The sequence below is a fragment of the Hyaena hyaena genome, unplaced genomic scaffold (genome assembly GCF_003009895.1).
Source record: "Hyaena hyaena isolate Hyena2069 unplaced genomic scaffold, ASM300989v1 scaffold_310, whole genome shotgun sequence".
NCBI classification, from domain to species: domain Eukaryota; kingdom Metazoa; phylum Chordata; class Mammalia; order Carnivora; family Hyaenidae; genus Hyaena; species Hyaena hyaena.
The window spans coordinates 322106-338534 of NW_024080940.1; the positions used below are offsets into that span (position 1 = coordinate 322106).

Sequence of the window (16429 nt, forward strand, 5' to 3'; positions counted from 1 at the left end):
GCAAACCATGAGAGACTCTTGAATGCTGACAAAAACTGAGGACTGATGAATGTGGGGGGGGAGGGGGGGATGGGCATGGAGGAGGACACTTGTGGGGATGAGCACTGAGTGTTATGTGGAAACTAATTTGACAATAAACTGTTTGTAAAAAAAAATAAAAATAAAAGTTATCCTGGCACGAAGGTCTGGGGGCTGTGCAAACTTGCCTGCCACATTTCATACCAATGCTGCCCATTCATAGGGGATGTGAGATCCATACCTCTGCCTGTTAGAACACCTCGATGACACTATCTCACTTCCTCTCCAAGACAAACCTGTGGTTAGACGAGTATTGTGATAGTGTAGAAAAAAACCTTGCGGCTTGGAGGGTTGGCTTGACAAACGAGTAAAGCCTGGGGCTTTCTGCCTCCGAAATGCCATATACTGGCTGCTATAGCAGTTCCTCTCAAACTGTAGTGTCCATATGTGTCACCTGCTAAATGCAGATTCTGAGTCAGTGGGTCTGGGGTGGAGGGTGAGAGATCACGTGCACTAGAACTGGGTCACCCAGCTGAGTCCACCACATTTTCTGCATTTCTGACCAGCTCCCCGGTGATGCCAATGCTGTGGAGCTTAGAAAGATGTTGCAACTTAGTGCTTTTCTCCACTTGCCTACTGGTACATACAGCCCATTCCTCACATGATGTTTTAATTTATTCGTGATTCTTAAATACCTCAAGTATAGCATGGGATCACCTTGAAAACCATAGAATCTTTCCTCTCCATACTTTCTTTTATTCCATGTGCTTAATTCTTTCATACAGTTGACTTTTCTTGCATTCCTTCTCTCCTGCCCACCCTCAGAAGGAGGGGCCATCTGTACACATGTAAAACACAGCTGTGGGCTAATTTTAAAAAAGGGTGGAAGTTCCATCTATGACATTTTTGAAGGCTTCTTTTGATGAGTTATAAATAAAAACCAGCCTTACATTTTTCTCTTGCTGCAATTTCATCTTCCACTTAATTTCGTGTGTCACTTTGTGCAAGTTCTTGTGTTATACACATAGATAACATAACAGGGAGTCTAGATGGATAACTTTACTATAGAATCACAGAAAGGGAAGAGTAGAAAGTAGTCTAGGTCATCATTTTTCCAGCTGGCCCATTTATGGAGGTAATCTCTCCTCTTACTTAAAGTTCTTTAGGATTTAGTTGGTACCTAAGTTCCTAGCCTTTCTCCTCTGTTCTACATTATGTATATGTGTAATAGAGGTAATAATGGCCGAGTGCACTGGCCACGGTCATAGGTTAATTACACTAGGGCCCACACTGGACACACCATGCTCTCTGCAATGGGACTTTGCAGATCTTTTTGTCAAGCAGTGGGATATATTTCCCCAGCTCTTGAATCAAAACTGTTCTTGTGAGTTTCTCTGGCCAAAAAAATCCAGTGGATGATGTCCCATTTCTCAAGAGGACTTGCTAGTTTCAATTCTCTTTCTTGGACCCCTTTCTCTGCCATGAGAATAAAATGGGGCCAGCTTGCTGGAGGATGAGAAATCATGTGAAATAGAACTGGGTCACCCAGCTGAGGCCACTCCAGACCAGCCAGCCTGTAGCTGACCCTCGGGCAGATGCACGGCAAGCCAAGCTGAGGTCAGCTAAGCTCAGCCCCAATGAGCAGAATCTCTCTGCTGACCCACAGACTCAAGGAAATTCTGAGGTCTTGTGGTGGTTTGTCATATAGCATTATTGTAGCAATAGGCAATTGATACAACTACATAACAGGTAGCTTTCCTACATTTTCTTTACCTTTCTGAGATTCAAGGTACAATTATAGTTCTGCAATTGGCTAATTGTGTGGTCTTCTGGAATCTCCTAACTCCCTAGACTATAAAACTGGTGATAACATTAGGACCACAGAAATTCATGCACATGGTCAGGACTTTACAAATGTTATCTATTAAATACAACACAGGTGCAAGGGCAGCATTAGGAGTCTCACTTTCCAGATATCCAGGGTCCAGAGATAGAAGCAACATTCAAGGCCACATAGTCTGTTGTTAATTTCATATTATGACATAGAGAAAATATATTTGCCCCAATCCGGGAAAGGACCTAGTAAACTAAATTCCCAGGCTACTGATAACCTAGTAAATCTCAAGTGATGTCTATGATTCTTGTACCATATTTATGTGGCAAATAAATGCATGTTGTCTCTGGGGCTCTGAATTTAGTCCTAACAGATTCAGATCTCATGAGCAGACATTTAATTCCTTTTGAACACTTTTTTCTTTGTATTTTTTAAAAAAGTTTATTCATTTTGAAAGAGAGAGAGAGAATGCATAGAAGGGGCGGAGGGAGAGGGAAAAGAAGGAGAGAGAGAGACAGAGAATCCCAGGCAGGCTCCGCACTCTCCGTGCAGAACCCCATGTGGGTTCTCACAAATCCCGAGATCATGACCTGAGTCAAAATCAAGAGTCAAAAGCTTCACCGAATGAGCCACCTAGTTATCCCACTGTTTTTTCTTTTTGCGGCAGTTTTTATTGAGGCAGCAAACAACAGTCCAAAGGTAGTGTTGATGGGGCAAATGCATGGAACACAGTACAGTGAGATGAAATCCCATCACTTGTCAATTGTAAGAGTTTCAAACTGGGCGTGGGCCATGAGACAAGAAGAAACCCCAGGGAGGTTGAGGGATAACTTCACTTTGTCCTGGAAACCTTCATCTGAGTTATAGCTAGCGACCCGGTCCAGGGGGAGGTTTGGGGGTGTTCAGAACTGGAACTAACCAGGAGGGCTGGCTTGGCATCATGTGACACCTGTTGAGAACGGCTGTGGAAAATCATAGTCACTTCCATGTACACAACTGCACAGTGTACACTGAGCTGAGTCAGATCCAGTGGGATCTGACTGCATGAAGGGGCAATTCAATGAGGTGATTTTCTGACAACACAGGAGCCACACGCTTGTATGCTGCATGGCACGTAGGCTTTCTGTTTTGCAAACAGGTATCAGAGCAAACACTGAGTGCTTCCTATGTGCCCCATACTCTTCTGAGTACCTTACACATAGTTATTGCTTTTATCCCCTCACAGTCTCTGAATCAGGAATTGTCACGGTCCTCGTGACACAGATGAGGAAACTGAGGCAGAGTGAGGACATATATAGTTAGCAGCTGAACCAGGATTCCAACCCGAAAGTCTGGTATCAAGTTTTATGTCCATTTATAGTGTTAACTTAATTTTTATATCAATTCTTTAATTTTTGAAATCACAATTAGAAGAAAACATTGTACACAATGGGGCATGGGAAGAGCCCATGGGAGGAAACGGTGAGAAAACTTTTCAGTCAAATGACAAAGAGCTTTAGAAATTACTTCCAATCTCAATGATCAGGAAAAACTTTATGGCGGCTCATAGCTTGGTCTTGAAGAACACGGGGAATTCGAAAGGGCAAAAGAGGAGGGGAATTTCCAGGCAGAGGGAACAGCAGTTAAAAAAGAAAAAAATAAAAAAAGGCATTGGACTGAGAGGGGCTTAGGGAAAACTGAGCAGTTTAGATTTGCTGAAGCTTAAGATGATGAAACAGAGTGAAGCCAGTGTGGTTTGAAAGTTCAGTTATGTAATGTTGTAAAGGCTGTTGGATGTCAAGAGTGGATTTCTCTGATCTGATATGTAATGAAGAGACATTAAAGATTTGTGAGCAGGAGTTTGGAATGATTAGTAAATTCTTACAGAAGACCAAGTTGGCAGTCTTCCATCTCTTGTGATGCATGGAATGCGTTGCAGGGGGGAAAGCCTGGAGGTGCCCAGACCAGTGAGGGGGCAAGAACAGTAACTGAGGGTCTTCCTTTCTTGACTGTTGGGCACTAACCGCCATTTTGCACTGGACGATTCTTCCTTATAAGAGACTTCCCCGAATGTCGCAGGGCTTTTATCATCTTTGGCTCTCAGATATTGAGTGCTGGTAGTAGCTCCCTCCCCCATCACTGTAACAAACAAAAGCATCCCCATCTTTTCCGAGTGCTTCCACCATTGGAAGCCACTGGCCCTAAACTAACAGGACATAAACAGGAGATGATAAGAATGATGAAGTGACACTGACTTGTAAAACTGTTAAGGATTTTATAGTGGGCTTGGGGAAGAGTGATATCAATGGGGTCTCTAAGAGGTAGTCATTGAGATGCCATCCTAGAGAAGCTTCAGAAACGAACAGAATAAAAAATTCACAGGATTGTGGGAAAACCAAAGTTTTCATTCTGAGTCCTGATCCTCTCTGAAAACTCTGTGTATTAAACATTTTGTCTCAAAAGATGTGTAAAGAGAGCAGGCCCCAAACCCTATCACAAAGGGAATTTCTGCCAAATGTTGAACTCTGTTCTCCTAATATCCTTTGCAGCTCTGAAAAACTGCCACATGGACCAATTCCTCTTCTCCAAACTGCCTGGAATTAATAGCTCTTGATGGCTTCACCATGGAAGCCAAATTTTTGGCAATCTATGATGTATTCAATGAAGCAATTTATTTCTGTCTAAGTCAAATGATGACATTTGAGATAAGTCAAGGATGTCTTGATTTACTATAATCAAAATGTACTTCCACAGTCATCAGAGCTAGTATGTACTTTTATGTTGGTTTAGTATACAGGTCCCCTCACTTGATCCACAGATTATGCCTGTTTTACAAACTGAATAGACTGGAGTTAGAAGGGGCATCATCCAGGGACATCCATGTTGTCATCAACATGACAGTTGGGGCCCTCAACAAGTCACTTGACTGCCACAAATTTTATTTTCTCTGTTTGCAAAGTGTCATCGATGAGACCTCACCTGCTCCTCGGGACTGTCAAAAGGAGAAAATAAGAGGCTACATATGAAAGTGGTTTGGAAACCGACATGCTTTATAAATTATACGTGCTGTTGTTAGATTAGCTACAAATATTTCATTTCTCTTTAGTGAGGGAGAGGAGCATGAATTGTCATTAAAATGCTGACTAATGTAAACATGTGGCCACTTTGCCACAAAGTCCTCTTTCGAGTTGTCAAATTATTTTAACAAGCTCATATACTGTGCATGCAAAATTCAAATGGGTAAAAATGATTTTGATGCTTCAAAGGATATTAATTAGGTCTAGAAATGGAAAAACAAGTATCTAGCCAAATTTCTAAAGCTTGAAAACCGGGGCCAACATTCTGTCATCATGTTTATTTTCTTCTTCCTCCATTTTCTAATTCTTTTGATGAGCCAGTGTGATTTTTTCATGCAAGCATGCAAACACACCAAAAAGAAAAGAAAATCATCAATATCACTGAACTAGAGAATGCTTTTAAGGAATTTTCTCTTCAATTTCCACTCCAATTTGGATTACCTGACAGATTTTGACTGGAGTCCCAACATCACTTTCTGAATGAAATGCAAACTCTGGCCCCTTCAGCTGCCTGTCCTCACAGGCCACTGAGGCTTTGTAGCTGGAGGGGGTGTTATAGGTGATCTACACCAGCTCTACAGTCTATAAATAAAGAGCAGAGTCCAAAGCATGGACTGAGTTCTCTGCCATCACACAGCTGAAGCACCCAGCCCTCCTGGCTTAGGTCAGAGTTCTTTTTACTTTATCTCACTACATTTGTCCACCCTCCCTGGAAATGTTTCCCCCCCTCAATTTAGGAGTTAGGGAGGACAGGAGGGAAGTTAGTGCATGGACCTGGGTGCTCCACATTTCTTCCACATCGGGCTATATTTTATACAAGTCCATTTGAAATCTACACAAGAACGCAACACCCCTAGCTATTTCCATGGAGAGTCAGGCACGGGGCAAGAAATGGAGCTCCTACCTCACTCCAGTTTCCAACCACCCAGTATGCAGGGCTGCCGCCGGTGGAGACCTGCTTATAATTGGAAGCATTTAGCAGAAACCCCTCAGCGATCAGACTTTTTGCATCTTCCTCGGTCAGGACTGGTTCGGAACTGTGTGTCAGATTCACGTTGCTTGGGAGTTCTGGGGGGTTATGGTTTACCGACTGTTCTGAGGGTGCTGGTCGGCGGCCTCCTCCCAGAGGGAACGGAGAGCTCACTGGCTTTTCAGTGAACATCCCCTCAGCTCCGGAGGCACCATTTTTGAGAGTAGCAGGCCTTTGGGTGGGTAGCAGTCCTGCCACAATGGTGCTGAAGGGTGGCTGCAAGGATGGCCCCCTGAGATAAGGTGTCAGTGGGGGTCCAAGGGGCATTTCTGTACTTCTCACCACAGAAGCATCATTTCCAGGCACTTTGACTTTGGTCCACACTATGGAGCTGTTTTCATTTCTGTCCTCAGATTGTTCACTGTCTTCCCCCGAGCCACTGTGAATCTCTGCTTCTGGCTCTTTGGTCAAGGTATCATAAAATGGAGTCACCTGCCAAGTCAAAGGGTTGCTGGAAGATGGCAAATCAGAACCACTCGTTGTCGCGGTTAAAAAGTCTCTCTCTGAGGTAGGACCAGGGTCTGAACTGGGAACGTTCTCTTCATTTGGCTGGACACTCAAAGGCCAGGAAGTGAGGATGGGCTGGGAAGTACTTCCAGTGGAAATGACATAATTGGAATCCAGTTCAGTTTGGCTGGAACTGTTCTGCCACCATTTACCATCCGGGTCCCCTGTTTCGGGGTCTGGGGTAGGACCGGGGCTGCTGATGGCCGGGGCACTTGTACTCATAGACTGGGGCACTGTGGGTGTGCTCAGCATTCTGGGACTGGATGTGGTTGGAGGGATGGGCTTTAAGGGGTCCTGCTCAGACGTTGGCTTTCTCCCACTAGGAACTGTGCCTTTGTTGGGCTTCAGAACTCTTCGGCTAGATGGGCATTGCTGGAGGCCACAAAGAGCCCGGCTGTTGGGTTTTCTTGTCATGTCACAAGGTTCATCGTGGTTCTTGGCACACGTGACACTGCGAATCCTCACTCCACCACCACAGGAAACAGAACACTGGGGAGAGAGACAGCTGTTAGTTCAGTGGGAAAGACCCATTGATTCTCAGGTTCAGGTTTGGCAACAAGTGAGAACAGGCCCAATGGGAAGTGCACTGTGCAGCTTAAACTTGTTGTCTTCTATCTTTATATTTGGTTTCTGCGCTCCTTTAGTTTTCCATGGAGATATGTATCTCCTGGCCAGATGGGGCTCAGGACCAACCATTACCCTTCTCAAACTAAAAATACAAACCATGACATAGTAAAACTGAAGTCTCTCTGTGCTTTGAACATGAGGCAGTGAATTCACCAAAAGTGCAGTGATTTATACAGGTCACCTACTCTTTTTAAGAGATAGTAACATAATCTTTCCTAGGGTTGCAGTGCTATTCATTTAATGTAAAATGTTTATGTATTTTCTGAAATCTATTTAGTTATAACGAACCTTCCCCTTAATATTTAGAAAATACCAGACATAACTAGTTATCTCACCCAGGCACCACAGGCTCCGTTTCCACTTGCCTATGCCAGGTGGAATCAGATTAAAAGCCAGACAACTATCATACTCACACATGTACACAGATCCAGGCCATATTCTGAAATTTAAAGGTGGGTAGTTAATCAAAGGTAGAGAGCTGCCCTTTCCAAAGAGTGAGTCCCGTAGCGTGGTGCTGATGTGACAGGCCATGACAGATGCCCCTCTCCAATGTCCCCTCCCCATTCTGTAGGACATGCCAAAGCACAGGCAGCGAGAGTGCCTTCGGGGGAATCCTAACAGGCTTTTCTTTCCTCGGGATTCATGGTAAAGAATATTTATTTCCTCAGTCTCAGCAGCTGCAAACCACATGTCATTACACTAAATTTCTACATAACACTAAATTTCTAGATGTTCTGAAAAATCTATACTTTTACCAGACAGCCCCATTTTTAGCTTTTTCTTTCTAATTTAAAGTCAACTAGCAAATATATGGCCCCTGAATGTGAACCATCCAGAGGTCTTCACTGGCTGTTTCACATTTGTCTCTCTTATATTCCTGACCTCAAAGCAGGTTTTTTGAGGAGGGGGTTCATATAATGATTGGCAGATTTCAAAATGTTCACAGCCATTTTTCTGTGTGATGCTCACGACAGCACTGTGAGATTTATGAGGCAGGAACTATGACTCCACCTTCCACAAGAGAGGAGCCTGAGACTCAGTGACCTGCTTGAAAGGCTGCAAGTCAGTGGCAGAGTAAGAAGCAGATTTATTTCGCATCCTCCATGAAATCTAGAGCAACACACTGGACAGGTAGCCATCCAATGATTTCACTTCCTGACCTGACTACAAACTCTTGATTTCTGGAAAGTCACCCAAAGGCAGGAACTGTTTTTATCCATAACTCAATTCCAGGATAGTTCTTGGGACACAGTGATCACGTAACATACACTTTTTAAAAAATTGTTTTCTTTTAAAGTGTATTTATTTATTCATTTATTTTGAGTGGGGAGGGAGAGAGAAAGAGGGAGAGAACAAGCAGAGGAGGTGCAGAGAGAGAGAGACAGAAAGAGAGAGAATCCCAAGCAGGCTCTGCACCATTGGCACAGAGCCCGATATGGGGCTCGAATCATGAACCATGAGCCCATGACCTGAGCCAAACCAAGAGTCAGACCCTTTAACGACCAAACCACTCAGGTGTCCCAATACACATTTATCAAGTGACAATTTCACCTGGAAAAAAATCAGGAATGGGAAAATTCTTCTGTGAGCTTATGCATGTTTTAGCTTAAGGTTTTTGCCTTCTCAAGTTCTATTAATTCCTTCTGTGTAAGAAAATAATGTTGATGTATAAAACTCCCCCTTTATTTTGTCACAGTCCAGCATAATCACTCACTGATGTCTGATAGCTCTGGGAAATCAGCTCCTTTGAAAAGCAGGAGACCCTTATCAGCACTGGAGACAGTGCAGCTGACAGTGTCTTCAACCACAGATTGAGGGTCACCTCACTTTGAAGACTGCAGAGGGCAGGCTGGAGGTAATTCTTTTCCTGGTTTACTATAATATTTCTGCCTTCTTGTGTACAAAGATAGTTTATGCTCCATCCAGTTCATCCTCCTGACTCGGTCTCTGCTTGTTACATTCTAATCTGAACCCTTCAAGTCTTCAAATCTCCACATTGGAAAAATTATCAGTCCAATCAAATATCCTTCATGTACATCTGATCGCATTTCTGCACCAGCTGCCTCAGGCAGGCTGGGTTCTGAGAGCTGAGTCACGAAAGGGGCCCTGGCTAAGGCCACCTGCCCTCAAGCAGCAGGTGCAGGCCCCTTTGGGTATTTCCTTCCAAGAAATGTCAGAGTAGACATTTCTTTTCTTTTTATTCATTCCATTTTTTGTTTGTTTTGACTTGAAATGCTTATAATGTCCACAGGGAAGTTAGACTTTACAGCTTTATAAGCATTAAAAAAAGATCCTAAAGTATATAGATATGTGCCCTCCGCTGCTACATTGAACTATGAAGCAGCAGAGCTATAAAACCTTTAAGAAGCTATGTGAACTCCCCAGTCTGCCATTATTAATTAACTCCACACATGACAGAGTAACTAAACCTTGGCTTTCTCCCCTGGAAATTGAGAGAAATTAATACTCAACCTTTCAAGGAGGCTGTGAGAGCTACATGAGACAACAGTCTTAACACAGTGCACAATATATAAAAGACAATTGGCAGTTGGAAGCTAATATCATCACTGTTATAATAATGATGCTGATAATAATAGTAGTGATAAAAACAAAGGGCTTGGGGTGGGGGTAGGGCTCTGATTTCTACTATCCTTTAGGACACATACCTGTCGTCTGTGGAAAGTATGAGGAGAGCAGCTGTCTGGGCGAAGGTGAAGTAGTTGTAGACACATGTCTAGAAGATACTGTGGATACCCATACATCCACTAGTGGATACTCACTGGCTTATTGTTGGATTTTTTGAGATTGAGATCCCCTAGGGCTAACAGATGGATACACACACACACACACACACACACACACACACACACACACGTGCATTTACAAATTACAAGTATTAAGTAACCTTTTTTACTGTGAGAATTTGTTCAAGCTAAAAGAATAAAACTAGGGTAAATAATAGCTACCTAACTAGTTGTTTAATTAAAATACACTAGATTTTGAACTGTTATTTTTTTAATGTTTATTTATTTATTTTGAGAGAGAAAGAGCAAGCATGTGAGCAGGGGAGAGCCTGAGAGAGAGAGAGAGAGAGAGAGAGAGAATCCCAAGTAGGCTCTGCATGGGGCTCAAACTCATATGTGAGATTATGACCTGAGCTGAAATAAAAAGTTGGACACTTAACCAATGGGGCCACCCAGGCACTTCGGATTTTGAACTTTTAAAACTGAAGAGTATTCTAGAACAGAAATTCCATAGTGGCAGCCTAAAGATTAAATTTGGCCCCCACACATTATTTCCTTGGTCTCCACCATCTTAAAACAAACAAGCATACAGACAAAATACAAAAACTGAATTAGTAGCCAACATTTTAAAATTAGTAGATTTCATATTAAAATTCCAGATTTTTAGCCTCTCTCAAAAAAGCAGATGATCTACAACTATTGACCCCATTCCCAAATGGCAACTCAAAACTTCATTAATGGAGACCTGGGTCTGGAGGAGTTTACATGTTTTCTGGCACACTCAACCTTTCATCCCCATCTGCTTTCCTTACGGAAAGCTTCCAAATAACAGATGGATGCCATTCTTTAGCCCGGGGGTATATTGTGCCCAGCAGGTCAGGGTTAACTCTCTGCCAAGTATATTGGGGCTAAAAACGAAGTTGCCTTTTCCTCGTAGTCAGGCCAGAACAAGCAACACTTTTGTGGTCAGCCCTGTGCTTCTTCCAGTACATCTTACAACTGTGTTTATCTCCTTAGGAGCTGTCAAGCCCTTGGGATGAGATAAATGCAGGGCACAATGCCACACGTAGAGCTCATCTCAACCGGTAGTTTGGGAAATCTCAAACCAGTATCGGCTCTGGTTACTTTATGCCCTTACCTTACAATTTTGAACTCCGTACTGGGCAAACAACTCATCAATCTGCTCATGCCCTCCCTGGAGGTCCTTGCTCTCACTTGCCATTACTTCAAGATTAAGGCCTCCGGGGAGCCCGCTGAGGACAAGGTCTGCTGCTAAATGAGTCAGGCCACCCACCTGAGGGGCGCTGCAGAGGAGGGGAACTCACAAATGGCTCAGAGCTATAGTGCTGAGAGTTTATTCAAAAACACAGTTGGGGCTTATCACAGAGATAGAGCTAAAGGGCTGAGTAGAGCAACAGCTAATGCTTTGCCATAAAAACATTAATTGTGTAGTCTCAGCAATTTATAAATGAGTGATTGGAACTCATGCTAAGACCAGCTTTGAAAGTAAGCTGAAACACTTGGGTAGCTGTTATGGGTTGAACTGCGTCCCCTCAAAAAAATATGCTGGAGTCCTAACCCCTCTCGCTCTATCTCAGAATGGAGACTTATTTGGAGGTGGGGCCTTTGCAGAGGCAGTGAAGTAAAAATGAGGACACAAAGTGGGTCCTAATCCAATATGACCGTTGTCCTTATAAAAAGGGAAATTCAGATGCAGAGACATGTACATCAGGACGATGCCATTGAAATGAAAGCAGAGACCAGAGTGTTAACATCTACAAGCCAAGGAAATCAGAGGCCGCCATAAGCTAGAAGACCTGGAACAGAGTCTCCCTCACAGCCCTTAGAAGGAACCAACACTGTCAAGACCTTGATCTTGGCCTTCTGGCCTCCAGAGCTGTGAGACAAGAAATGTCTGTTGTTTGAACAACCCAGTTTGTGCTACTTTGTCATGGCAGTGCTATCAAACTCATACAGTACCCTGGACAATTAAAAGAAATATCAGACGTGATGAAGAGAGTCCATGGTCCCACACTGGTTCTCTGTGAGCGGTTGTGTCAAACAAGGATTCCTACACGTGTTCTCCAGGAAACCTGGCAAAGCACAGGCTGCTGGCATCTGAGAAGAACTGAGATGCTGGCACTTACAGACACCTCAGGCCCAAAGAGAAGGTGGTCAAGCCTCCATAGAAGCGCCTTGGACCTTAACTCCAACTGGGGAGGACCACAGGTAAGCGACTCAGAAATGTCTCCTCGCTTTCCTGCTCGTCTTCCTTCAGTCTGCATGCATTTCTGTGAGTCTTCACACAGGAGTTTTCTTTGCTTCCTGTTTAGCAGTAGGTCAGCTGCTGGCATATGCTGCAGGGCCTGTCTCTGTCTGAAGAGCTAAGCTACAAGAGCTGGTTTGCGAAAATCGCCATTTTGTCTACCTGGTCACTCGGACACTCCGACACCCACATGAACAACTTTGCACATAAGAGCTCCTCCGTAAGTGGTTAATTGATGGTTTTGTTCATTTGTTTGTGTGCTTTTTGTCAAGCACAGAAAGGGCATGACTGCTTTTGGAGTCTCCACCTCACACCCCATCAGATATATTAAAGAAAGATCTTTAGTCTCAGGGGAAACACAATCTTTTTCTCTAAAAACCATCTGAAAGGGGTGACTGGGTGGCTCAGTTGGTTAAACATCTGACCCTTGGCTTAGGCTCAGGTCATGACCCTGAGGCTTCGTGGGTTCGAGCCTTGTGTGGTTCAGAGCTGTGAGACAAGAAATTTCTGTTGTTTGAACAACCCAGTTTGTGCTACTTCGTCTTGGGATTCTCTCCTCCCACTCTCACTGTCTTTGTTTCTCTCAAAATAAATAAATAAACTTAAAAAAGAATAAAAACCATCTGAAAGGCTTTTTATTCTTTTGCTTTGAAAGTATGTGGGGAAGGCAACTCATTTAAGAGTGCTCTCATTTTTCAGCAATATGCATAGTCTGGAATTCCAGTGAAATGACAAAAAATGATTTAGAAATTGTTTCCATATATTACATTTTTTATTAATACCATATTGTTATATTCTGCAGGCGTTTGAGATGGTCTTCATTCAACTCCTGGTTCCCTTGCTTAAAGGCTGTGTGACCTCAGACAAGTCTCTATGTCTCTATGTCTGTTTCTTCACCTGTACAATCGGGCTAATAGGCTGTTATGAAGTATTGTGTTAGTGCCTATAAAAGTGTTTAATACATATGCTAAAAGCCTAATAAGTATCTGTCATTAACATGTAATTAAATATTGATTTCTGATTTTGCAGCGTCTTCTGTTTTTTATGGAAATCATACATTAGCCTTTTTATTTTTTTCAGGTCTCAAACCTTTTTGTAGACCCTGACCCAAGCCCTGTGCTTACAGTGCTCCGTGCATAAATGGCCCTGAGCTTGGGGCATGGGTTTAGATGAAAATGCAGGGGGGCACAGATTAAATGTCAGGGCATCTGGGTGCCACTGACTGGCCATGGCTTGCAAAATCAGACTAGAATAGAAAACAGACACTTGTCTTCTTGCTTGAGAATGAAGTTACCATTTAGTGAACACTTACTATTTGCCAGGCACCATGAGAAGGGCTTACATGGATTATGTTCAAGCCTTAAATTAATCCCCTCTTTATAAATGAAAAGGCTGTTAAAGGCTGAGCTTTAACACTAGCTCAAGGCCATATAATTCCACTAAATCTATTAGCCTAACTGCCAGGAGTAACAGAGGAATTAATGAACATCAGCCTCATGAAATTATCTTAAGCATTAAATGAGATAGACTCTATAGTGTGAAAAGCACTCAACAAATGATAGATGACCTTGTTATTTCTATCTATTTACTCTGCTAAGAAGTGCCTACTATGTTCCAGGCACTGTTCTATTAAGAAGTTTGGAACTATCAACTCATTTAATCCCCATAACTTCCCTTGAGTCTAAGTACTGCTGTTATCCCCATTTCATGGATGGAGAAAACTAAAAGTCATCACAAAGAGATGGAAGTCACACATCTAGTTAGGAGCAGAGCCAGGATTTGAGTTCAGGGCCCCAAGCCCCAGAGACTATGCATGTCCTTTACCACTAGGCTGGCTTCCTCTCATAAGGCATGTCATTGAAGTGGTAGACCTAATAAAAATGGGGACCACAGAAACTCTGATACTTTACAATAAATCGAGCCCCCTTTCTGGACCTTCCATACCCAGAAAGTAGGTTGAATAAAAATAGAATAAGATTCTTGGAGACAGGTGAGATTGGGGTAGAAGTCAGTGTTCAGGGCATGAGCTTAGAGAGGGAGGGGCTCGTCATAGGGGCAGAAAGCACCCGCCCCCCCGGCCAGCTCTTGCTAGGTCCTCCTTCTGACCCCTGCTGGGTCAGGGATGAGTGTGCCCACTGGCACAGCTGAGCCCACCCTCTCTCATTGCTTGGGGTGGCAGAAGAGCCTTGACAGGGAAGGGAAGTCAGCCAAGAGGACGACACTTCTTCTGCAGAGTCCAGGAGCCTCACAGTTCTTAGATCTCTGGTCCAGTTACCTCCTAGCAACCAACTCATCCAGGGTGACCCCAACAGGCCAGTTCAGACCCACAGAACTTGCTGGAGAACTGCCCTGCATCAATTAATGTCCATCTCAAGACAGGATCCGGACCACACATACTACAGTAGCAAGAAGACAGCGCTGTATCATCTCTCTTAAAAATGTATCTGGGCTTAGTTAGAACATCAAAGACAAAGACATTTCATCATATTCTGGAAAAGCTCATTACAGGGCTGATGTGCACAGACATTAGCAAGATGAAAAAGGAGGAAAAGAAGAACCCCCTGGATGGATATTTTGACTAATTTAACTAAAAGCACCTCTCATGACAACATCCTCTAAATTGAAGGCAGGGGCTCGGCCTTTCTGTTCAACTCCATCAAGAGGAAGCTAGAAACCGAGTTCTGTGTCTGCTGGCAATACACTGTACAATGGCCTGTGTTTGGAACAACAAACACGAGCACTTGCCACATCATGCCAACATTTTGGTCCCCTGTTCCCCAGCTAAGGCACGTCATTTTGTTCCCCATAAATAGGAGCACAATATGAAGAATTCCTCAGCCAAATACGTAATTGCAGTCCTTTAAAAGAAGCATGAAGGATCTGGTAATTAGTAAATTCTACATGACAGGAAATATTGACTGCTTCAGATGCAGCCAGAACATTCCTGGTAAACAGATTTAATGGGCCAGTTGTAATACCTCATTCAGCCTTATTTTGACAACACTGTAATTTACAGCAATCTAGGCTGCCATGGATGAACAGGCCAGGCCAGCCACAGGCTATCACTGACCTTCCCAGGATCAGCAGGGGGAATATTCTGGCCCATTGCTGATATGTGTACAGATTAGTAGTACTCTATTAGTTTGCAGGTATGTTTTCTTTACATGTATTCCTTCGTCTTTCTTTCCTTCTTTCTTTCCTTCTTTCTTTCTTTCTTTCCTTTTTTTTTTTTTTCTTTTTTGGGTCCCATCTCTCCTGTGTGATAGGAAGTTCTTACAACATAGGGACCATGCTTGCCATCTTCCTTTTTATTCAGTGGCCAACAGAGTATTCTGCACAGAATTAGAAGCTAAATAAACATGAACTGTGACCATGAGCTAATGAAATAAAGTTCTGGAAATAAGGTTATCAAAGTGGCTCTATTCAAATGATTGTTTTCTGCTTTCAAAGAGTCAATTTCAGAGATGGCACCTTTGCCTACACAAATTTTCAAATTCTTCTCTAGATAATATTTCATAGTACCTTCATGAGTACAGATAGCATTCTCTGAAATCCAGTATTTTCCATTTCTCTGAAGGTGAGTTCTAAGAGAAATTCCTATGATATTCTGGTCAACAGTAGCTTTATTAAGGAAAGCATGGGGTTTTCCAAGGAAACTCATCCATCCTTAAAGTCTGGACTGTTGGTTTAAAAAAAAACATTTATTTTTTGTTATTCCTTAGGTCATTGAACTGAAACGTGTATAGGGAAGCAGAGCGAGGCCCCTGGAGACCAAAAAGGCTCCACTTTGACTATAGACTGTGGGAGCACAAGACGTGATGCCACCAGGTTCCAGGTGACATAAAGGAAAAGGAAGCTTGGGAGTTTTTCTTAACCTTCTAGCCCACTGATTTCTAATTATACTCAGAGAATTAGATCAGATTAATTTGGGGAAATGCAACAACACTTAATTGAATTTATATGGCTAATAATCGATGTGCCAAACCGTGGTCAGTCCTGGCCTTGACCCATGCTGAATAGATGGGCGATGTGAGGAGCTTTTTTCAAGCATCAAGTATACTGCCTATCATTCGACCATCCGGGCTGCAGGTCTCCCTTTTATTTAACTACAGTAGTTCCAGCGAAACATAAATATAAGTGTTTAACAAATCAGCTGTTGGGGTGGGTAGGCGAGCCCTGATTTGCTACCAGTGGTTTGACGACGGGACAGTAAAAATCCTGACAGAGTACAAATTAGCCGTTTTGAGCCTGTGCAAGTGGGATCCAGCTCATCCCTGGCTGGCATCTGACCTGGACAAGTGAGAAGACCCTGTAAGAATGAAAAGTAAGCAAAATGGGATTCAAGGC

The 16429-nt window shown here is 43.1% G+C and overlaps 1 protein-coding gene across 2 annotated transcripts in view; it reads right to left on the bottom strand.

Annotated features, from left to right (window-relative positions):
• The window catches only part of ADAMTS12 (ADAM metallopeptidase with thrombospondin type 1 motif 12), a 301553-nt gene that overhangs the window by 33599 nt on the left and 251525 nt on the right, over positions 1-16429 (bottom strand). For both annotated transcript variants that reach the window (XM_039248274.1, XM_039248273.1), the window contains exon 19: positions 5813-6934. In XM_039248274.1, coding sequence (XP_039104205.1) covers positions 5813-6934 — 1122 coding nt within the window. The remainder of the gene's footprint in view (positions 1-5812; positions 6935-16429) is intronic.